Source organism: Halichondria panicea, chromosome 7 (genome assembly GCF_963675165.1).
Source record: "Halichondria panicea chromosome 7, odHalPani1.1, whole genome shotgun sequence".
Taxonomy (NCBI): Eukaryota; Metazoa; Porifera; class Demospongiae; order Suberitida; family Halichondriidae; genus Halichondria; species Halichondria panicea.
The window spans coordinates 2,966,717-2,992,760 of NC_087383.1; the positions used below are offsets into that span (position 1 = coordinate 2,966,717).

The window sequence follows — 26,044 nt, forward strand, 5'->3', positions numbered from 1 at the left end:
TTAATTGTACTCTTAAAGTGAGTGAGCTCACCTTTGGTAGCGCTGACTTATCACAGCTGTTTGTCCAATTCTCCAGAATTCTGAGCTTCCCCTAGAGGTACGTGACAGAATATCTAAAAGGACATATTGCAGTGCTTACAATTATAGCTATTCGAGGGTGCTCTGTCAAAGTCAGCCATAAAGTTATTGTTAATTTAATACATGTACATGTACCCGGGTATATAGGGAGCGAGTGCAGACAACTACACGTGTACATATATTATCGAGGGTGCAAAGAACCCGGTATCTGGCACTCTTATATGCACATGATCAGTCTACTTGCTATTAGCGGCCTCTCAAAATTGCATGGCTTAGAAACTTGCAGCAATATACTGAAACCATTTTAAAGGAGCATATTAATGCGTACTGCTATAGGTGGGCCTTTTGGGTGGGCACTTTGTATGGGTTACTTCTTGGAGAAAGGTCACAATCATGGTACATGCATGTGTACACCTATAATTATGTTGTAAATACTAGTATGCTTGTAATGTAAGCCCACAGGCATACATTTTAGGCACGTATATTTATAAGTGTGAAACTTTATGTATTTCTTATGTACACCTATACTATAGCGTGATGGCGTTGTTAATTGGACATGTTGTTAATACTAGTATGCTTGTAATGTAAGACCACAGGCATAAATTTTAGGCACGTATTATCGGTATATTCATTTGTAAGAGTGAAACTTCTTACTACACTGTACACAGTCTCATACATACAGTAGACACTCACTTCTAGGGAATGATTACTCACGGAACAGACTCCATTGTGTATTTTGCCTAAGCCATAATCAGTACATACTGTATAGCAGGTCATTTTCGTGGGATAAAAAATCCGAGACAAAATCGTAGGCGTGGTGCAGCAGTGATTTCGTGTGTAAAAATTCCCTTTGCTTCACTGCATTGCATGCGTTCCGGTCAACCATGCCTACGTTTTTGAGAGTGATAAATATTCGTCAAGGTTTAGCTTGCCCACGGAAACTATACCCAGGACGCTATACGTACGGTACGGTATACTGTACCACTTTATCACCTGTTTCAAGTACTCTTCCTTCTCCCGTTACTTTGTAGCACTCGAATATGTCCACCCCATCCACTGCAGGCACACTGCTCTGCTCCAACTCCTCACAGCGATCCAGTGCCTTCTTGAGCTCTTCCTCCATCACAAGTCTCTCTTGAACAGCAGACTGGGTAATAGATTGCATGGTGGTCATGTACACACACAGGTATACAGATACAACCATCACAACATCGTGGTAGTGGTACAGTAGTTATAATAAAGGTACAGTAGACTCTCGCTATTCCGACTCTCTGAAGTACGGCCTGAAATGTGGCCAACTCGATATTCTGTATACTTGCTGCCCTAAACTAGTAATTTTATACGTATACATTTTGGGTGTGGTTTAGCAGAACAACTGTGTGTGGGGGGAGTGGTAGGGGTGTACAATGAGAGGTAGGAAGCGGGATGCTCATGAACACTACAATGAAAGTTATAAAAAAGGTAAACCGTTTTGTGAGCAAACACAGCTGTGGGATTACATTGTAATAGAGAGGAAACGATTCATTATCTTTATTTATTGACAAAACCGCAAAATTAGTCATTAATATTCGAGGTAGGTTGATTATAAGCCGCGGCTATTTTCTGAAATGCAAACTACCGCGCTCTTCTGGCCAAGTTGCACTGTCCCAAGGGTGGCCGGATTAACGAGAGTCTACTGTACATGTATTAATTATACAGTATTCACCGAGTGTATACATGTACATGCTAAACTCACATCTGAGTTGCTGTTGGCCAGTTCCAATTCTCTCACCAGCTCAGCCATGACACCTGGGTCCATGATTTGAGACCTCTCGAGCAGCTTCTCCTCCAACTCCCTCAGCAGGTCATCCTCTAGACATTGAATGGTCTCACTCTTCTCCTCAACCTGACAGGGGAACATCAATAAGTTGCTGCCAGGTGGAGAATACTCGACATACAACAGTGACGTGCATGTACAGTCAACTACTGAATCTGGCAATGAAATTTAACGGTATTCTCCCACTTTGAAATAAAGGTCAGCTTAAAGTTGGACTGTAGTTAGCAAATAGTAGATCGATTTTGATTAAAGGCCAGTGAATATTCTAACCACTGCACATGTGTATCTCTCACCTCTGTGGGTGGTATAGGAACGAGGGAGGCCCTCTGATACTGTCTAGAGTTATTAAAGTAAAATATGAAGTTTGACCAAACATTCCTCCTCTCACCTCCTGCTCATTCAGGAACTTCATGAACCTTTGAAGGACTCGTCACATGATCTTGAAAGATACGGACTTGGTTGAGGATTTGAGTGGGGCTAAAGTGAGAGAGGAGGTTGTGGGGGAGGGGCCTCAGACCAGGACTGGTGGGACGTAGTGTCACGTGAAAGAAGATTCGGACACATGGTCCTCCGTCTGGACAGCTGCTGTGAGGAGAATGAGAATTGTAAAGCACTGGAATTGAACTGTGCACAAGCACGAAATACATGTACTATTTTATTCGTACCACATAACTAACTAAAAATGCTCACCAATAAAACACCACACACCACTTGGTGTACAACATTTTAACGAATCTAAAAGTATACAAATGAACTTCAGTTCCTCTAGACAACCTGCCCAACCCTCCACATACACACTGGCTGGATGATGCATAAAGAAAATGGCATCTATTTTCACAGCGTTTGACCATCAAACGTATCAGAGAATAATCTCACGCTCATATTGCTGATTTGCTTGAAATGCCCACCACCATCTTAGCAATGTACCAGCAAGGGGCTTTTGTTGTGAGCATCAATGGTAGGCCATGGCATTCAGTTGCTATTGATGAGTCACACGAAATGCAGGTACTCTCTGATAAGAACATTTTGTGCAATCAGATCTTAATTAGAAATGGGAGGCTCACTATCAAAGCCTATAAGGTGTTAGGTATTCTGAAAATAATTTTCTTCTACCAACTAGATCAAAACTATAAAGGAAACAATTTTACTTTTCCCTATAGTGAGATCTCAGCTCTCTCAACTCTGGCGACCAATACTGCTCAAAGACATTTATTCTTAAAGTGATTGAGCTCACCTTTGGTAGCGCTGACTTATCACAGCTGTCGGTCCAATTCTCCAGAACTCTGAGCTTCCCCTCGAGGTGCAACTGCAAGTGACAGAAGAGAAAATAGCTCCAATAATATTATACAATAATTAGTAGTATAGACACTGAAAGAGCAGATTACCAGGGACATAATTATTGCAGTGCTTATAATTATAGCTGCTCAAAGTGGTCATAAAGCTTCAACAGAACAACCAACCTGTATATTAAAATAGATGCATGTACCCTGGGAGCAATGCAGACGTCAATCAGTCAAGTATTTATTCACAGCTGTAGGCACACACTTGCCCAACCCACTCACCAGAGAGGACACCCTGATAGTGCCATCACTGTGTTCCTCATCTCTAACCTTGCTTTCAATGGTCAGCTTGTAAATCGAGGTATGAGAAAAGGCTCCAATGTAAACACTGAAAGAGTAGTACTTCAGAAACAGACATGCAGGTTGGTTGTCCTATATTGCAGTGCTTGTACTTATAGCTAATACAAGGGTGTTCAGTCCTGCAAAGTAGACTACCTTACCATAACAACCAATCGTGATCCATTAATCTCATACATACAAAATTCAGTCCATAATAAAAGAGGGAGAGTATCGAGCGTATATCGTTACCTTGCATCAGATGTATTCGGAGTGTAACATTACACCCTGTCTGAACAACTTATGGCATAAAATGTTTCTGCCTCGAGGTAAGTAGCGGCTTTGGGCACTTGGATTGTTTGGTTAGAAAGCAGGAAGTTACGTCACGTTCCGAATACATTTGACGCAACGTAATGCTACATTGGATACTCCCTCTCTTTTATTATGAATCGACTCTTGCTATTAGCGGCCTCTCAAAATTGGTAAGAAACTTAATTAAGCAACTGTAATCACATGACGTACGTACATGTACCAACACCATTTTATGAAGGAGAGAGTATAATTATACAAAGCAGCACATTCAGCGTGGGATTAATATAAGGACTGTACATTTCCATGCAGTGCATACTGTACAATGTAACTATAGTAACTCACACGGTTCACTCTGATAACTTAATTTGATATGATCTTCATCAAAAAAGCAACGGGAAGTTTTACTTGATTGGCTACTGTATCAGCTTGTCCCAAACTGCTCACCCGTGGCACCTGTTGCACTTACACGCTCTGACCAGCCAGGTCAACCAGGCTCTGAACACAGCGAAGGAGGTAAAATCATCATAATAACAATAACTTATATGTACATTTACACATACATAGTCTGTACGTGTAGATCAAATTAAAGCAAAATAGTTGACCTAGTGTGTTCACAGCTGTAGGCACACACTTGCCCAACCCCACTCACCAGAGAGGACACCCTGATAGTAGTGCCATCACTGAGTTCCTTATCTCTAACCCTGCTTTCAATGGTCAGTTTGAATATTGTGTGTGATCTGGAGTTGTGCTCGGTAGATCCAAATGTCCGGTTCTCTGAGCAGAAGAGATTATACACATTACCAGCACATCAGGTGCACAGGCAGCATGCATGTACATGTACACACAAGGCTAAGTCTGAGAGCTCACACTAGGGCAGACCAACAGTGGCTGTAATAAAGAGGTGACATGCTAACACAGGTTGCATGAAACCAACCCTATGGAGACTGGGCCATTAACCTGGCTACAGGGTGATCACATTAGACAGACAGGTTCACAAAGGTGCACAAGTGATAGTGACTTACTCTCCCCAATCTCAATGAGACTAGTAAATATCTTGGGGAGGGAAATCGGCTCCTCAGACAACCCAACCAACTTATGAGTTAGCCTAGCTTGCACTAATTTAAAGCCCTATTGATTATTAGTCATAAAAGTGCAACAAAAGCTGTGCTGCCTAGCAGCAGCCATTGTGAACTTTGACCGCTTTGGAGATATATAATTATATGGCAGGAAATGCAACTTCTGTTTCCTATAATTATTGGACCAAAGCTAATTCTTCAGAGGTGCACACTTAATACACGGCAATTGGAGAGTGCCAAAACTCAACTCTGCAGTTCTGGTACTGTAAGACCTCTAATTAAGGTGACCCTCCAAATATGCGACACTCTCGAGCTTAGGTAATTTTCTGACTTCTACGACAGCTACGTTGACAATTATGTTTTAATGTCGCGTCCTAAATGATGTAAATATAGCCACACCCTAGCATCATTTTTAGAAAACACGTTCTAGAAATCGAGGCAAGTATAGACTGAGTAGAGCTATCCATAATCAGATGCGATACCAGGTCTTCAACATAATGTTTAACCTCCAAAAGAAGCGACCTCTGGCTTAAAAAGTGTCGCTTTAATTAAAGGTATTTACGGTAATCACATTTCTTACTTGAATACGTCGGGTTCATTACTGACAGGGCCTAGGGCAGCATTCTCAGCCTTAAACTGTGCAAATTAAAAAACAGAAAACATGATCCACGACCTTACAAACCAATTGATGAACCAGACAATAATCTATGGCTAATAAATTGACTCACCCTCTTTCCATTAGGAGAATGCTGTAATACTTTAGCAATGAGCCAGGTTTCAAAAAATCAGAACCCCATGCACCACATGCACAGTCTTTGGTGGGTGTGGTAAATGCAAAGAAAAGTGGGTGTATATCAGTATTTGGCATCTGAGATACACCCACTTTTTTTGCAAAAACACAATATATTTCAGAGTCTGAGATAGAGAGCTAACTCTTCAATCTATGCTGCAAGGCACAGATTTATATATTTACTGGAATGGCTACTAAAGAGCAGAACCAAGGTATAAAGAGTGTCATGTTTCCTATAAAGAATAAACCCAATGGTACTCACCTATTGTTTTGTTTCCCCAGACTCCACCACCTCGTGTCCCCCCTTCCGAGAGAGGATCCTGCTGAACCACAAGCTGTCCTCGTACAGGGACTACCTACAAAGTCGCTACAGAGCACGAGTATCCACATCAGTCACACAATGACCTCCCGTCTCAACAAAAACAATTTTCAAACTGGCCATGATTCAGAAGGAGAAAATACAGAGAGGCAGAATTGACGATGAATTTTTTAGACTATCAATCACAGGAAAAATTGACGATATTTTACTTCAAAAAACTCCGGTTGACTTGATAAACATTTTCTCTGAGATTAGAGATAGACGAAACTTTGTGTTGATTGAAGGAGCTCCCGGCTCTGGCAAGAGCACCCTTGCTCTACACATCTGTCAGGAGTGGGCAAAGGGGAAACTGTTCCAAGAGCTCGATATTGCAATCCTCGTGAAACTAAGAGATCCCCTCGTTAGAGAAGCCATTACAATTGCTGACATACTTCCCTGCATTGATACGGCCGAATAACAGAAGATGGAATGAAGACGCTTGCCAGACATCTAACCACCCACTGCTCTGAACTGACACGATTGTACATACCCAGACACCTAAGATCCTGTATCGAGACAGTATTCAGGGACGCTAACAAAGAAAGGAAGAGAAATGGACTACCTGAGATTAATGTGTATGCATTTAATCTCGACCATTGCATGTACTTTTGACAACTATTATATTTTATTCTACAATAATAATTATCCAATATTGCTTCGAGAAAAGAAAAAAGTAGCGTACAGACATAATTATTACACGTAAAACAAAGGTCGACGTTGTTATTAATGGAAGTTGCATTGGTCAATATAATTATAGCACATGTACAGATGGTGACGAGTGAATTCAATGCTTCAATTCCTACTGACACGGAGAGCACGTCATGCATTAGCTGTATGTATGTAACTGAATACACAATTGTAATAATGCTATAATCTCCACCTAGCTAGCCTCCTTCACAGGCTTTCAAGAGAAGTGCGGCCTGGGCCGGGATCCGAGGCTAATCATTAATTTTATTCTAGAACAATTATTTGCTTCAGTGCACAGAAGACTAGAAGGATGTCAGCACATTACATAACTAAACTAGTGTTCAAGCTGGCGCTGTGCTAATGCCTCTCGCCATGTTTTTGCTTTCGCTCAAAAGTATTAGAGTGTTATCTATAATGAATTTTATATTAAAGTTAGCTTATCTATATAAAGTCACTGAGAAGAAAAGACTTATTTACATGCATCTATTGTAAGTTATTATTTTTTGTATTATGTGGCTTACCAGGACATCAAGAAAGAAGAAAATTGATTCTTCCAGGATCTGTAGTTCAGTGTATATAATATCTAAGAAGAAAAGACCTGTGTACATGCATATTGTTATCTATATTGTTATATGGTAGTGTTTTGTGGCTTACCAGGCCCTCAAGACAAAGATGATTCTGCCAGGAGGATCTGGATCTGGATCTTGGATATTATTTTCTCACACATGGGGAATGAGCGCGCATGCGCATTACATCCACAGGAATAATTAAAGGGTGTGTCCAAAGAGATCAATTTTACAAATGGCTACTGTACTGCTAGCTAGCTGTTTTAACAGATATTTTCTGAGTATTGTAGCTAACAAAAAGCTAGCGCTTTAGTGCAAGGCTAACTCATATGTTGAATAGAAAGTTTGTGCGGACAGATGATGCTATGAAAGATTCTGAAGAGACTGCAACAGCCTTCAATGTGAGTCAAACTAGCCATAACTCGAGAAAGAAGCTTTAGTTTGCTAATCCACGAATCAAAATCCAAGAGAACGTGGCTAGAAGCCTATAGAAGCTGTTAGTTTTCGTCGCATTGTAACCGTTGAGCAGTTATAGCTGGAATACACACACACACACACAGACAGACACACACACAGTCAGCTTTACCGTATCCCTCGTGCGGCTACGCCTCGAGGCATAAAAACAAATCAGTTGGAATTGGTCAATATAGCACAGTAATAATGATGGTTTAAATTCAATTCTCCCTACAGTGTGTCACAGAGATCTGTACGTATAAAACTGTCAATGAACACAATTTGCTAATGGGAATCCAATTTAACGCTCTGTCGATTTTGTTAATGAGGAAGATAAGCAGATTAACGTTCACTTTGGCCCTCCCAAACATCTTCATGATTGCCAGGCCCTCGTATTGCAGCTGAAGGAGGTCCTGTGTGGGGAGAAGAGAGAGCAGTGAAACACTTCAACTGGTATAAGACAAAGAATGCATGTATTTGTAAGACAAATGAATACATGTACTTACATACACCGTACAAGCATACCAACACTATACCTGACACAAGGCAGTAAACTTCTTGAACACTTTACGTACCTACCATCTACCTGTACACACACCCTCACCTGGAGGACCAGCTCCACCTTCTCTATCTGCCTGACGTGATCTCAAACACAATACTTTCGAACCTGAACCTGGGCGAGTAAGAAATAATGTTCACATAATTATAGCATAACGTTGCACATAAGGTCGTAGCAAGCGGTCAGGCTGGTCAGGTTTTGGCCTAACCACTTTAGCAGCTGGGTAGGTAATGGTCGTAAATATTGTAAACTTGTGATAATGCGCATGCTGTTTTGGTGAGGAAAAATGATGACCTTTTTCTTAGGTAAAAAATTCACCACTGTATGCAAAAGTTCCAATAGTAGAAAAGCAGCTGACCTTTAATCAAGTTGGCCTGACCACTTTAAAGTTGCTTGCTACGCCCCTGCATGAAGATTGGGGCATAAAAATAAGTTAATAGCCTCACACTGGAGGAATTGTTAAAGTCTGGATTAGTAGTAGAGTCTGAGCTTCAGTCAAACAGTGGACAAAGTACGTACCAGAGCAATTAATGGCACATGTGATGATTATCATGTTGTTTAATAGAAGTATGCTAGTATAACGGCTACTCAAGTATACGGAGACTCACAGAGTGGGTGGAGTATATCTCCATGAACGCTGATGTATGGATGATTGGCTTGGTCACGTCAGAGTACTTGTCGATACCCAGCCTTCTGTCCGGGGGGTCCACTGTCGATGCTCGCAAGAACTCTCTGTGGGGGGTACAATGAGTGTATGTATATTCATACCCTCTGCATGGCAACGAAAATAGCTAATGTGCAATTTAGATCATACGATACTTTAGTAGAACACACATGGCATCATCACATGACCATCATTCGTACATACACACTTTCAACTACAAATTCAGTTTTGGTTATCACATTTCTTATACCTAAACTTCTTGAAGACGTCCGAGTGTACGGGTTCATTACTGACAGGGCAGCACTCTCAGCCTCAAACTGTGCAAAGGAACAGGAAAAACACGATAAACTCTTAAACCAACAGATATAACCAGACAATAATCATGGAAAGTTAACGATGCTGATTTGGCGTTTTTCACCAACAAATAATATTTAGTCCAGTACTAATTTAATGTACATAGATGCAGTGCATAATGTAGGCCATAATCTGTACAGGTATACTGTACCACTTTTATCACCTGTTGTTTGTAGCACTCAAATATCTACCCCATCGGCACACTGCTCTGATCCAACTCCTCACAGCGATCCAGTGCCTTCTTGAGCTCTTCCTCCATCACAAGTCTCTCTTGCACAGCAGACTGGGTAATAGATTGCATGGTGGTCATGTACACACACACAGGTATACAGATACAACCATCACAACATCGTGGTAGTGGTACAGTAGTTATATAATTGCAGGTACATGTATTAATGAAAGCACCGCGGGTGCTGATGCCTCGGTGGAGGTGCAAAGCTACATAACATAAAGCTACACACATTATCATGATGAATATTTTTGCATTCTTGCTGCATGCAAACTCAAATTGCATGGTGGTCGATCATGTACACACACACACACAGGTAATACAACCACCATGTGGTAGTGGTACAGCTGTTTGCTCACTGCATTACCACAAAACAACAAAATACCATACAATGTTGCTATGCAAACAACATGTGGTCCTAAGCAATGATGGCTTCTAGCACTTGTAGGTACTTTTTGAGAGTTACAAAAATGGCTAATCTGCGAGACCCTCAAAAATTACCCACTATAAGGTGGCATCAATATTAACTGATACAGTACCCGAAATGCAACTTTTATATGGGGAAAAAAAGGACAATAGTCTCTAGACACAATCGGCATCATGTATTGTGTATTTTGCCTAAGCCTTAATCAGTACATACTGTATAGCAGGTCATTTTCGTGGGATAAAAAATCCGAGACAAAAACGTAGGCGTGGTGCAGCAGTGATTTTGTGTGTAAAAATTCCCTTTGCTTCACTGCATTGCATGCGTTCCGGTCAACCATGCCTACGTTTTCGTGAGTGATAAATATTCGTCAAGGTTTAGCTTGCCCACGGAAACTCTACCCAGGACGCTATACGTACGGTACGGTATACTGTACCACTTTATCACCTGTTTCAAGTACTCTTCCTTCTCTCGTTACTTTGTAGCACTCGAATATGTCCACCCCGTCCACTGCAGGCACACTGCTCTGCTCCAACTCCTCACAGCGATCCAGTGCCTTCTTGAGCTCTTCCTCCATCACAAGTCTCTCTTGCACAGCAGACTGGGTAATAGATTGCATGGTGGTCATGTACACACACACAGGTATACAGATACAACCATCACAACATCGTGGTAGTGGTACAGTAGTTATAATAAAGGTACAGTAGACTCTCGCTATTCCAACTCTCTGAAGTACGGCCTGAAATGTGGCCAACTCGCTATTCTGTATACTTGCTGCCCCAAACTAGTAATTTTATACGTATACATTTTGGGTGTGGTTTAGCAGAAAAACTGTGTGTGGGGGAGTGGTTGGGGTGTACAATGAGAGGTAGGAAGCGGGATGCTCATGAACACTACAATGAAAGTTATAAAAAGGAAACCGTTTTGTGAGCAAACACAGCTGTGGGATTACATTGTAATAGAGAGGAAATGATTCATTATCTTTATTTATTATCCTCGAGACAAAACCGCAAAATTAGTCATTAATATTCGAGGTAGGTTGATTTTAAGCCGCGGCTATTTTCTGAAATGCAAACTACCGCGCTCTTCTGGCCAAGTTGCACTGTCCCAAGGGTGGCCGGATTAACGAGAGTCTACTGTATATACATGTATTAATTATACAGTATTCACCGAGTGTATACATGTACATGCTAAACTCACATCTGCCTTGCTGTTGGCCAGTTCCAATTCTCTCACCAGCTCAGCCATGACACCTGGGTCCATGATTTGAGACCTCTCGAGCAGCTTCTCCTCCAGCTCCCTCAGCAGGTCATCCTCTAGACATTGAATGGTCTCACTCTTCTCCTCAACCTGACAAGGGAACATCAATAAGTTGCTGCCAGGTGGAGAATACTCGACATACAATAGTGACGTGCATGTACACTCAACTACTGAATCTGGCAATGAAATTTAACGGTATTCTCCCACTTTGAAATAAAGGTCAGCTTAAAGTTGGACTGTAGTAGCAAATAGTAGATCGATTTTGATTAAAGGCCAGTGAATATTCTAACCACTGCACATGTGTATCTCTCACCTCTGTGGGTGGTGTAGGAACGAGGGAGGCCCTCTGATACTGTCTAGAGGACTGGACTTCTTCTCACTGCCAATCTAGGAGGTATGAAAACAAAATATGCATTTGGTAAAGATCTGCTCCCAAACAACATTGCAATTGATCCACATTTACAGGTAAAGGGTCATTAAAGTAAAATATGAAATTTGAGCACAAACATTCCTCCTGTCACCTCCTGCTCATTCAGGAACTTCATGAACCTGGTAGGAGTGAAGTGCATCTTGAAGGACTCGTCACATGATCTTGGAGCAAAAGATACAGACTTGGTTGAGGATTTGAGTGGGGCTAAAGTGAGAGAGGAGGTTGTGGGGGGAGGGGCCTCAGACCAGGACTGGTGGGACGTAGTGTCACGTGAAAGAAGACTCGGACACATGGTCCTCCGTCTGGACAGCTGCTGTGAGGAGAATGAGAATTGTAAGGCACTGGAATTGAACTGTGCACAAGCACGAAATACATGCACTATTTTATTCGCACCACATAACTGACTAAAAATGCTCACCAATAAAACACCACACACCACTTGGTGTACAACATTTTAACGAATCTAAAAGTATACAAATGAACATCTGCTCCTCTGCTCCTCTAGATAACCTGCCCAACCCTCCACATACACACTGGCTGGATCATGCATAAAAAAAATGGCATCTATTTTCACAGCATTTGACCATCAAACGTATCAGAGAATAATCTCACGCCCATATTGCTGATTTGCTTGAAATGCCCACTACCATCTTAGCAATGTACCAGCAGGGGCTTTTGTTGTGAGCATCAATGGTAGGCCATGGCATTTAGTTGCTATTGATGAGTCACATGAAATGCAGGTACTCTCTGATAAGAAGATCTTAATTGGACTGTTTGTGTCTGAAATGGGAGGCTTACTACAACTTCATATCAGCTAAAGCCTACAAGGTGTTAGGGCCTTCTGAAAATATGATTTCTTCTACCAACTTGATCAAAACTATATAAGAAACAATTTTACTTTTCCCTAGTGAGATCTCAGCTCTCTCAACTCTGGCGACCAATTACTGCTAAAATACATTTATTATGCCTCGAGGCGTAGCCGCACGAGGGATACGGTAAAGCTGACTGTGTGTGTGTCTGTCTGTGTGTGTGTGTGTGTATTCCAGCTATAACTGCTCAACGGTTACAATGCGACGAAAACTAACAGCTTCTATAGGCTTCTAGCCACGTTCTCTTGGATTTTGATTCGTGGATTAGCAAACTAAAGCTTCTTTCTCGAGTTATGGCTAGTTTGACTCACATTGAAGGCTGTTGCAGTCTCTTCAGAATCTTTCATAGCATCATCTGTCCGCACAAACTTTCTATTCAACATATGAGTTAGCCTTGCACTAAAGCGCTAGCTTTTTGTTAGCTACAATACTCAGAAAATATCTGTTAAAACAGCTAGCTAGCAGTACAGTAGCCATTTGTAAAATTGATCTCTTTGGACACACCCTTTAATTATTCCTGTGGATGTAATGCGCATGCGCGCTCATTCCCCATGTGTGAGAAAATAATATCCAAGATCCAGATCCAGATCCTCCTGGCAGAATCATCTTTGTCTTGAGGGCCTGGTAAGCCACAAAACACTACCATATAACAATATAGATAACAATATGCATGTACACAGGTCTTTTCTTCTTAGATATTATATACACTGAACTACAGATCCTGGAAGAATCAATTTTCTTCTTTCTTGATGTCCTGGTAAGCCACATAATACAAAAAATAATAACTTACAATAGATGCATGTAAATAAGTCTTTTCTTCTCAGTGACTTTATATAGATAAGCTAACTTTAATATAAAATTCATTATAGATAACACTCTAATACTTTTGAGCGAAAGCAAAAACATGGCGAGAGGCATTAGCACAGCGCCAGCTTGAACACTAGTTCTTAAAGTGATTGAGCTCACCTTTGGTAGCGCTGACTTATCACAGCTGTTGGTCCAATTCTCCAGAACTCTGAGCTTCCCCTCGAGATGCAACTGCAAGTGACAGAAGATTTAAGTTGAGGTTGAGAAAAGAGTTTCATGCAATAAAGTTAGAAGACACTGAATAAGCAGATTACCAGATAAAGTACAGCATAATTATGTTCTGGACAGGAAATTGTCCGGGTATAATTGGAACAGATTTTTATAGCGCATGCGAAGTGTCCGGGAATAAGCATGCAGCTGCATACGAGTGAGCTAAGTTTAATAGAACAAGGTACGACTGAATAGTTGCACTAGCTATCTAAAACTAGTTACACAGAGAAAAAAGATGTGCTGATTTAGCACAGAAAACCGTGCTAAACGAATGTCTCCAGTTTTAGCACGTTTGCACATGACTGTGCTAAACAACCTGATATGCTAAACCAGCACATGTGCTGAATTCTAATGTGCTGAAACATCTGTGCTGATTGTATTGTGCTAAATTAATTTCAAACATTACAAACAACAATACATCAATACAGTATTAAAATTGTATTAAACAAACGATGAGGATATAAAAGTGAAAGGTTTTTTTAAACATAGTTAGTTAACCATAGCAAGTCTGCACTCGGTTCACTGCAATTGTAAGATACTGCCTTTGACTTCTAAGCATCACCTGCATGCGTGAAGTAGAAAAATATGTCACATAAAGCCAGTAGAATTATAACCAAGTATAAGAATAATTAAAGTGCGTATAGATTAGGTACATAACATCAGTCATAGCATGAACAAAGTAAGGTTGTTCCACCCCCCTCTCCACTGATAGCATTCACTAGTCTGTTGACAGGAGGTGGGGTTATTCACAGCATTGCAATGTTATTATGGGGCGAAATAAGACATCACTAACGTTTATTCATCCATTCAGAGCATGAACAAAGTAAGGTTGTTCCACCTCCCCCCCCCTCTCCCAAAAAAAAACAAGCGCATGCAGCTGCATGCGAGCTAGCTAAGTTTAATAGAACAGTGTGCAATTATTCAGTTGCACTAGCTATCTAAAACTAGCTACTCAAAGCTATCTAACTAATCTAATCATCACTAACGGTTATTCATCCATTCATGTTTATTCATCCATTCATCCATTCATCGCAGATTAATTTTAACAGTTTATACAACAGCTATGTGGTTGTGATGTAGGTTAGACAGAATGCTTACTACGGTTAGTGGGAGTTGCATACTCTTCCTAATGAACTTCTCATTATAGTCGTTTTTACACACAATTTAGTTTGCTAGACTATAATAATGCAAATGAGTTCTTGTTGTGCTATTATAGAGCAGCATCAATATTCGGGCCCATCAACTATCTCGTACAGAATTCCCTTTGCTTCACTGCATTGCATGCGTTCTGGTCAACCATGCCTACGTTTTCGTGAGTGATAAATATTCGTCAAGGTTTAGCTTGCCCACGGAAACTATACCCAGGACGCTATACGTACGGTATGGTATACTGTACCACTTTATCACCTGTTTCAAGTACTCTTCCTTCTCTCGTTACTTTGTAGCACTCGAATATGTCCACCCCGTCCACTGCAGGCACACTGCTCTGCTTCAACTCCTTACAGCGATCCAGTGCCTTCTTGAGCTCTTCCTTCATCACAAGTCTCTCTTGCACAGCAGACTGGGTAATAGATTGCATGGTGGTCATGTACACACACACAGGTATACAGATACAACCATCATAGCATCGTGGTAGTGGTACAGTAGTTATAATAAAGGTACAGTAGACTCTCGCTATTCCGACTCTCTGAAGTATGGCCTGAAATGTGGCCAACTCGCTATTCTGTATACTTGCTGCCCCAAACTAGTAATTTTATACGTATACATTTTGGGTGTGGTTTAGCAGAAAAACTGTGTGTGGGGGGAGTGGTTGGGGTGTACAATGAGAGGTAGGAAGCGGGATGCTCATGAACACTACAATGAAAGTTATAAAAGGTAAACCGTTTTGTGAGCAAACACAGCTGTGGGATTACATTGTAATAGAGAGGAAATGATTCATTATCTTTATTTATTATCCTCGAGACAAAACCGCAAAATTAGTCATTAATATTCGAGGTAGGTTGATTATAAGCCGCGGCTATTTTCTGAAATGCAAACTACCGCGCTATTCCGGCCAAGTTGCACTGTCCCAAGGGTGGCCGGATTAACGAGAGTCTACTGTACATGTATTAATTATACAGTATTTACCGAGTGCAAACATGTACATGCTAAACTCACATCTGCCCTTGCTGTTGGCCAGTTCCAATTCTCTCACCAGCTCAGCCATGACACCCGGGTCCATGATTTGAGACCTCTCGAGCAGCTTCTCCTCCAGCTCCCTCAGCAGGTCATCCTCTAGACATTGAATGGTCTCACTCTTCTCCTCAACCTGACAGGGGAACATCAATAAGTTGCTGCCAGGTGGAGAATACTCGACATACAATAGTGACGTGCATGTACAGTCAACTACTGAAAATTTAACGGTATTCTCCCACTTTGAGATAAAGGTCAGCTTAAAGTTGGACTGTAGGTTAGGTATTAAATAGGCATCTGCTATCAGGGTTGTTGCAATAACTATTATAAAGAGATAGTACGTACGTGTAATCACACAGTACACCATCAGATCGGCTATTCAGAGCATAGATCATACAGTATATACATGATCAATTGCTAAATGCTCTGAAATGCAGCTCACTAGCAAAAAAGTAATACCTAGCAAATACGGTAGTAGATCTATTTAAGGCCACTAAACACTGCACATGTGTATCTCTCACCTCTGTGGGTGGTATAGGAACGAGGGAGGCCCTCTGATACTGTCTAGAGGACTGGATTTCTTCTCACTGCCAATCTAGGAGGTATGAAAACAAAATATGCATTTGGTAAAATCTACTCTCAAACAACATTGCACATTGACCATTCCTCCTCTCACCTCCTGCTCATTCAGGAACATCATGAACCTTTGAAGGACTCGTCACATGATCTTGGAGCAAAAAGATACGGACTTGGTTGAGGATTTGAGTGTGAGGATAAAGTGAGAGAGGAGGTTGTGGGGGGAGGGGCCTCAGACCAGGGCTGGTGAGACGCAGTGTCACGTGAGAGGAGACTCGGACACATGGTCCTCTGTCTGGACAGTTGCTGTGAGGAGAATGAGAATTGTAAGGCACTGGAATTGAACTGTGCACAAGCACGAAATACATGCACTATTTTATTCGTACTACATAACTAACTAAAAATGCTCACCAATAAAACACCACACCACTTGGTGTACAACATTTTAACGAATCTACAAATGAACTTCAGTTCCTCTAGACAACCTGCCCAACCCTCCACATACACACTGGCTGCATCATGCATAAAGAAAATGCATCTATTTTCACAGCGTTTGACCATCAAACGTATCAGAGAATAATCTCACGCTCATATTGCTAATTTGCTTGAAATGCCCACCACCATCTTAGCAATGTACCAGCAAGGGGCTTTTGTTGTGAGCATCAAAGGTAGGCCATGGCATTCAGTTGCTATTGATGAGTCACAGGCACTCTCTGATAAGAAGATCTTAATTGGACTGTTTGTGTCTGAAATGGGAGGCTTACTACAACTTCATATCAGCTAAAGCCTACAAGGTGTTAGGGCCTTCTGAAAATATGATTTCTTCTACCAACTCGATCAAAACTATATATGAAACAATTTTACTTTTCCCTAGTGAGATAGATCTTAGCTCTCTCAACTCTGGCGACCAATACTGCTCAAATACATTTATTCTTAAAGTGATTGAGCTCACCTTTGGTAGCGCTGACTTATCACAGCTGTTGGTCCAATTCTCCAGAACTCTGAGCTTCCCCTCGAGGTGCAACTGCAAGTGACAGAAGATTTAAGTTGAGGTTGAGAAAAGAGTTTCATGCAATAAAGTTAGAAGACACTGAATAAGCAGATTACCAGATAAAGTACAGCATAATTATGTTCTGGACAGGAAATTGTCCGGGTATAATTGGAACAGATTTTTATAGCGCATGCGAAGTGTCCGGGAATAATTAGCATGCAGCTGCATACGAGTGAGCTAAGTTTAATAGAACAGGGTACGACTGAATAGTTGCACTATTATAGCTATCTAAAACTAGATACTCAAAGCTATCTAACTGCAGCACTCTAAGTATTACTGGCTGGTTATGACTGTAACTCAACTTTTCAAGGTATTGTCCGGACAAATGTAATATTAAAGCACAAGAGTGTCCGTTGTATTAGAACAACGAAAATTGGCAGGCAAGAGTGTCAGGGATAATTAGAAGTTTCTGAGGCGATAAATTAGAAGATATACGGTACCTCAGAAACAGACATGCAAGTTCGTTGTCTAAGGACATAATTATTGCAGTGCTTATAACTATGGCTAATACAAGGGTGCTCAGTTAAAGTCGACCATACATACTTGATCCATATTATACATGTACCCTGGGAGCAGTACAATAAGTCAAGAGCTCATAGTAAAAAAGAGAGAGTATCGAACGCATCGCTATCTTGCATCAGATATATTCGGAAAGTAACGTGACACCCTGTCTGAAACACGTCATCAATTAAATTGATCAGTTACAAAGCAGGAAGTTACGCTACTTTCCAAATACATCTTATGCTACGTTGGATACTCTCTCTCTCTTATTATGGGACTCTTGTTATTAGCGGCCTCTCAAAAAATTGGCTAAGAATAATTACATGTACACAGCTGTAGGTACACACTTGCCCAACCCACTCACCAGAGAGGACACCTTCGAGGTTAGGTAAATTTATGACCTCTAAAAGTAGCGACAGCTGCGTTGACAATTAATTTTTAATGCCGCGTCCTAAATGGAGGTAAATGTAGGCACACCCTAGTAAAGTAGTAAAGATTCTAACTCACTGGAAAATACGTTTTTAAGTGGCTATAGAAATCGAGGCAAGTAGACTGAGTAGAGTTACATGTACCTCCAATTAGATGAGACCCTCTAAATAATGGACACCAGGTCTTCAACATGCCAAAAGAAGCGATCTCTGGCTTCAATAAGTTTTAAAAAGTGTTGCTTTAATTAAAGGTCTTACGGTAATCACATTTCTTACTTGAATACGTCGGGTTCATTACTGACAGGCAGCATTCTCAGCCTCAAACTGTGCAAAGGAACAGAAAACATGATCCACGACGTACCTTACAAGGTAACATAAACCAAGAGATGAACCAGACAATCATCTATGGCTAATAAATTGACTCACCATCTTTCCATTCGGAGAATGTTGTAATACTTTAGCAATGGAGCCAGGTTTTGTCTCTAGCTCTAGCTAGCTCTGTGGGTGAAAACAATATGTCTTTGGTGGGTGTGGTGGTGAATGTAAAAAGTGGGTGTATCTCAATCTTAGATATCTGAGATACACCCACTTTTTTTGCAAGTCATGCAAAAACAACAACACTCAATAATATATTTCAGAGAGCTAGCTAGCTGCAAGGCACAGATTTATTTACTGGAATGGCCACTAAAGAGCAGAACCAAGGTATAAAGACTGTCATGTTTCCTATAAGGGATAAACCCAATGATTGCTAAAGCATAAAACCCTCATTGGTGATTGCTAACCTTGTGTGCTTGCTATCTATTTTCAGAGCTCACAATTGACGATCTGAAGACAGAAATGAAACTGACTGATGAGCAGCTCAATACAGTAATAAAGGAACCAGATCTACCCGAGTTAGCAGCATGTTTCGACAATGTTCACAAAGGCTATCTTGAAAAATTGGAGCTCTCACCTGGAGAGCAAACTGACGTGAGGACTAGAGCATATGTAGATGGCACTCTGGCAGGAATGTTGCTGTCTATACTTAATTGCTATTGTTACACATACAATTCTCTATTAACTATCACCAGGAATGGTACTCACCTATTGTTTTGTTTCCCCAGACTCCACCACCTCGTGTCCTCCCTCCCGAGAGAGGGTCCTGCTGAACCACAAGCTGTCCTCGTACAGGGACTACCTACAAAGTCGCTACAGAATGCAAGTATCCACATCAGCCACACAATGGCCTCCCGTCCCAACAAAGACAATTTTCAAACTAGCCATGATTCAGAAGGAGGAAATACAGAGAGGAAGAATCGACGATGAATTTGTTAGGCTAACAATTACGGGGAAAATTGACGATATTTTACTTCAAAAAACTCCGGTTAACTTAACTAACATTTTCCCTGAGATTGAGGATACACGAAACTTTGTGTTGATTGAAGGAGCTCCCGGCTCTGGCAAGAGCACCCTTGCTCTACACATCTGTCAGGAGTGGGCAAAGGGGAAACTGTTCCAACAGTTCGATATTGCAATCCTGGTGAGACTGAGAGATCCCCTCGTTAGAGAAGCAAAAACAATAGAAGATCTTCTCCCTTGTAGGAATTCAACACTGGCATGCCAAATAGGGGCAACAATTATAATTAATTGATTGATTATTAATTGAGATTGATTGTTATTCATACAGTTTTGACAATTGATTTTAATTCTGCCATAATGCATTCAATGACAATTTAAATGCATAGAGAAAAGTAGTGAAGTATTATATACTAGTATATATAATTATGTTAGACACTATAAAAACAAATGTTGTTAATTAATTACAACTTGTTAATAGCACAGCAATAACAAAGGCTTCTCCTTGGTAACAATAACAGACACACAGACACACGCACACGCACACAGTCAGCTTTACCGTAGCCCTCGTGCGGCTACGCCTCGAGGCATAACAAGGGCTTCTCCTGGTAATAATGATAAATGCTCACATGCACAGTAAATTGTCAATGAACACAAAGCAATTTGCTAGTGAAAATCCAATTTAACGCTCTGATGCCTTTTGTTCATATAATTATGAGGAAGATGAGCAAATTAACGTTCACTTTAGCCCTCCCAAACATCTTCTAAACATCTTCATGATTGCCAGGCCCTCGTATTGCAGCTGAAGGAGGTCCTGTGTGGGGAGAAGAGAGGGCAGTGAAACACTTCAACTGGTATAAGACAAAGAATGCATGTATTCTACATAACACAAAATGATATTAGTACTCCCTTTATTGCTCCCCTCACCTGGAAGATCAGCTCCACCTTCTCTATCTGCCTGCCCGGGAAACGACCAGACACCTCAAACTTGCTCACATCCACTGACGTCATCTTAAACACAACATTTCTGAACCTGGGGGAGTGTTAACATAGCGCTCAACGTTACACATAGAGGCATAAAATAAGTCAATAGCCTCACACTGAAATAGATTAGTAGTAGAATCTGGACAAAGTACGTACAAGAGCAATAATATTAAGAGCAGATGTCGATGATTATCATGTTGTTTGATCATAGTAGAGGGATTCCCAGAATAGTACATCACAGTCTGCCCTAAGACCCCAAATGTTGTAAGACAGGAAGTGCTACAAGTTGCCTCATGAATATATTAATGAGAACAGTTTTTCTTTGTTTCTGATAAAAGTAAAGGTTTTTAGAGCTATCTAAGTTGAAATATGTAATAAGAAGACAGTTTAACATACGATAAACACTTTAAAATATGAATTTGGGTCAAACTGGCATTAAGTTGTGAAAACGATTGCGGAAAGTTCGAGAGTTTGAGCAAGCTGTTCACCATCAACGTAGCAAGCTAAAAATTGGTTGATCAAATGAAAAGGATCTAAATTACAACATATTCAAGGTAAATGCCATACAAATGAATGGTGTTTGCAAAGCAGTTACACAAACTTTGAAATAAATACACAACTTGGCAATAGCATAGAACACTTCATGAATGACTTCAAGCCTTCTAGCTTGCTGCTAAGCATGCACATGCATCAGATGCACTAGTTGATCCTTTAGGCAGTCTCTGGTTCCATTCACATCTGGAGATATGCAGCCATGAGTTCCACCAACCACAGAGATTATTCAGAATGAGCTAACTTTGAGAGTTTGCGCAAGCTGTTCACACTATCTCAATCCAGTTCAAACTTGCTGAGTCAATACATTCCATATTGAACTAATTTATCTCCTAGTAACAAGTTCTAGTTCAGTAAATGGTCTGTGTTATGAGCTTTGGAAATTCAGAAAAAATCACCCTTCACTACAATCTGACAGAGTTGTAAGGGTGATCATTATGAATCTCATTATATAATTATGAATTTCATTAAAACAATGTTTTTGTGATGTCATCCTTATGAATACCATTAAAATACTTGAGGTATGTATTTCCTGTCTTGTCTTGCAAATACTGAAAACTTGGGGGTCTTAGGGCAGACTGTCAATGACAAGAGACATACGAAGCTCTTAACATCAATACCGTGACACACCAATGTACGCAGGAATTGAAAGCATAATTATATTCTATTTAGTATATAGACAGCCCGTATTAAAGATCTAAGCACACAACACAAGTATGTTAGTATCTGCTATGCACTCTCCAGTACGTAGGTGGAGACTTACAGAATGGGTGGGGTATATCTCCATGGACACTGATGCAGATGATTTGTTTGATCACGTCAGAGTACGCGTCAATACCCAGCTATCTGTCCGGGGGGTCCACAGTCGATGCCCACAGGAAGAACCCTCTGGGGGGGGAACAGTGAGAGTCATATTATGATTCAGTTCCGGGAATAAATGTCATAGAAAGTCACTAATTGACTCACATTTTTTCCAGCCGAGGCAAATGGAGCACAGCTATAGGTTACGTCTCTGTGGGGCATGGAAAAATTGATTGACTGAAATTGTGTATCAGGTTTTAAGCAACTAATAAGGATTATCACTTATTGAGCGCACAATTCCCCGCCCACACACACCTGGTCAGTAGACAGCTGATTGCCTATCCACAACATCGAAGGATTTTATCGCAGCTATGTACTTCATTGTACAGCTGCAAGGGGAGTGACGTGTGATACAGTGTGATTCAATGAAAGTCAGTACAACACAGTTAGTGTATGTTTACCAAAGAGGTACATGAGATTGTTCTGACAAATCATTCTTGTACTCTCTAATACACTAACAGGGTTTCATCTAGGATAACAAGTTGGGGGGGGATTTGGGAGTGCGTAAGCGCACTTAAAAAAAGTTGATTTAATACTAATGTGATGATGTCATTATTCTACAAGATTTGGGGGGGGGAAGAACCACCCCCCCCTACTAGATGAAACCCTGACTAACTGATACAGTACCAAAGATGCAACCTTTTACATGGCAAAATTAAAAACGGCCATTGTCAAAGTAATGTAGACGCAATCGGCATCATGTATAAATTGTGTATTTGGCCTGGCCTAAGCCATATTCAGTACATACTATATAGCAGGTCATTTTCGTAGGTTATAACATTCGAAACAAACAACGTCTACACACAGTAAGTGCAGTAGTAGTAGATCTAAGAGGTAGTCTAATGCTCAAGAATGATGGAACATCTTATATACATATAGTAGTCATCTGCAGAATTGTGTAGAGGAGATGTTTCACCATCTTTGAGCATTAGTTTACCTCTTAGATCTACTACTACTGCACTGCACTATACTGCACTTACTGTGTATATAGCTAGTAGGTATCTTCAAGACCAGCTAGCTCACTGACAGTTGACAAACTAATGCTCAAAGATGGTGGAACATCTCTACACAATTCTACTACTACTGCATGCACTTACTGTGTATATAGTAGGTATCTTCCAGACCAGCTAGCTCACTGATAGTTGACAAACACTCTCTGGGACAAAAACCATTGTGTAGCTCTTACTTCAATATTTTACAAACTTCCTTTATTTAGAATAATAGCGCATGCATTGCAGAATGCAGAGGCTGCAAAATATGGTGGGCCGTTTGTGCAATATATTCCATACATCCCTTGTGCCTAAAGTGCACAGCTTCTTAGAGTACAAAGGTCATTATAAGCTAACCCCTGTGGGTGCAAAATATGAAACTGCTTTTTTCTGCACGAAACTCAGGACCAGTTCTTCCTCAAGAATTGAAAATAGAATGCACTCATTTGCATGTACTCTTGCAGTTTCAAAATATTCAAAATCAAAAAATACATAAATTTCTATCGATTTGAAATTCTGCCCAAAACAAATTTAAATTGATCCAAAGATCCACTGACCATTCAAGACCATGCAATTGTCATTCAAGATTTTAATGCATTCAAGTCGACAATAATTATTCAAGATATGCATGCCATGCATGCATATACAGTCATTAAAACACAACATTTATAAGATGTCCTTTGCTTAATGCTCAAAACTCGAAGGTCGGCAACGAACCCCTGACCTCTTGTTAATTTTCGTCAATCAATGTCATGTTTCTGGTTTGGGAATCACCTTACCACTACTGAGGGAGGGAGTTGATTATTGTGAACCCCATTTCCTGTTAATTAAAACAACTACACCATGCAATAAAACCACAAAGTGTGGCTAAAGTCATCTGAAATTATGCATGTTTATGCATCCATCAAAATCTTGAATCTTGAATGAATAATCTTGAATGCTCTTGAATGAAAATTGCACATCTTGAATGAATGTATTGTGATTTGAATGAAAATGTAACATTTGAATTTTGAAACAAGGGCGTAAGCCCCGAGGGCTGAGTGCAATATATTCCATGCATCCCGAGTGCACGTGTAATAACTAGTTTATATCCCGAGGGCATAGCAACATAACACTGTCTTAGTAACACAATATAAACTGCACAAAAAGATGACAAAGACAGCTCTAGACTCCATCTCTTCTCTCTCCTCCTAGACGCCAGTATATGCAGCGTATATGTGGCATGACCGACGAATGGCTTGACACAAAATTGTTGGAGTTCCAACGCTGAAACCACTGCAAAACAGCCCCACCCCACTTCTGGTGCTGCAAAACAGCCCCACCCCGCTCGCTACTGCTGGAAAGAAACAGCCCCACCCCATTTACTGCTGCGAAGAAACAGCCCCACCCCACTATACTACTCAGTGTAACTGCTGCTCGAACAGCCCCCTCCACTATCCTCGGCATCACAACCAAGCCAAAGAAGTTCGCCTCTACACTGCTGCAAAACAGCTCAAGCCCCCTGCAAAAAGAGCCGCTTCTAGTGCTATATGGTGAAGCCAGAATTGACCGTGCATCAAAGTGGAGGACTAGGTCTAGGAACACAGAATCTTCACAAAATGAGCCTGGGACGATTTAAAAACCTGCATGCTTGTAAAGAAGAAACTCCAGCAGTGCTGAACATTCCTGCATGGCTGGACTTACTTTGATACTTGTTATTTCTCATGATAAAATATTTAATTTAATTATGCCAGAGGGGCGTTTTGTGGTCAGTGCAATATGACTTTTCAGCAGTGCAATATGACTTTTCAGCAGTGCAATATGCTTCATATTGCACTTGGCAACAACATAGCAACGGGATATAAAGTCTGTTATAAAATCAGTATTATGTGCACCTAGCTTGTATGCGTACAGGTTATGTTAACAGTTGTATCCCACCCTGATTGACAATGACAATTACACCCCTGTCTGTATAGGTGTTCCAAGTACCATGGCCAATAGATGAGTGTTCCCAGCATACAGACGGTACTATACATATAATCATACAGTTGTTCGATTGCACACACACACACACACACAATAATATCATAATTTAATTGATCCTTCAACATTGAAATGTTTAATAATATTAATTATGTACAGTTAAGGAAGTACATTATTATATTATACATAGCAGAGTCGTGCAGTTGGCTAGCCTCGAGGAAGTGATTGGGATATCAAGGCTAGCAGTTGGCAAGGTTATATTCTGGCTATATTTAGCATTGCATTGGAGCATGGCTTCTCAAGAGTACAAAGGTCATTTTAAGCAAACCCTGTGGATGCTATAAGCGCTAGTGATGGTCAAAAATTGAAAATTAGCAACGGGATATAAAGTCTGTTATAAAATCAGTATTATGTGCACCTAGCTTGTATGCGTACAGGTTATGTTAACAGTTGTATCCCACCCTGATTGACAATGACAATTACACCCCTGTCTGTATAGGTGTTCCAAGTACCATGGCCAATAGATGAGTGTTCCCAGCATACAGACGGTACTATACATATAATCATACAGTTGTTCGATTGCACACACACACACACAATAATATCATAATTTAATTGATCCTTCAACATTGAAATGTTTAATAATATTAATTATGTACAGTTAAGGAAGTACATTATTATATTATACATAGCAGAGTCGTGCAGTTGGCTAGCCTCGAGGAAGTGATTGGGATATCAAGGCTAGCAGTTGGCAAGGTTATATTCTGGCTATATTTAGCATTGCATTGGAGCATGGCTTCTCAAGAGTACAAAGGTCATTTTAAGCAAACCCTGTGGATGCTATAAGCGCTAGTGATGGTCAAAAATTGAAAATGCTTTTTCTGCACGAAACTCAGGACCAATTCTTCCTCAAGAAATTAAAAGTAGAATGCACTCATTTGCATGTACTCTTGCAGTTTCAAAATATTCAAAATCAAAAAATATATAAATTTCTATCGATTTGAAATTCTGCCCA

The 26,044-nt window shown here is 40.6% G+C and overlaps 2 protein-coding genes and 1 long non-coding RNA gene across 4 annotated transcripts in view; 1 reads left to right on the forward strand and 2 right to left on the reverse strand.

The window, feature by feature from the left end:
- Positions 1-936, reverse strand: part of LOC135339183 (uncharacterized) — a 43,532-nt gene extending 42,596 nt beyond the window's left edge. Inside the window, exons 1-2 of the mRNA XM_064535330.1 lie at positions 772-936; positions 32-91 (exon numbers count right to left, since the gene is read on the reverse strand). The gene's annotated coding sequence lies outside the window, so the exon portion shown is untranslated. The remainder of the gene's footprint in view (positions 1-31; positions 92-771) is intronic.
- Positions 1-26,044, reverse strand: part of LOC135339225 (uncharacterized) — a 96,545-nt gene that overhangs the window by 38,935 nt on the left and 31,566 nt on the right. The gene's annotated exons all lie outside the window — the stretch shown is intronic.
- Positions 5,776-26,044, forward strand: part of LOC135339148 (NACHT, LRR and PYD domains-containing protein 12-like) — a 102,496-nt gene continuing 82,227 nt past the window's right edge. The window contains exons 1-2 of one of the 2 annotated variants that reach the window (XR_010395848.1): positions 5,776-5,900; positions 5,971-6,688. Coding sequence is in view for 1 of the 2 variants with exons in the window: in XM_064535291.1 (XP_064391361.1) it covers positions 5,876-5,900 (25 nt within the window). In the remaining variant the exon portion in view is untranslated. Of the gene's footprint in view, positions 5,901-5,970; positions 6,689-26,044 lie in introns of those variants that run through there. The other variant, XM_064535291.1, reaches the window with a different exon arrangement.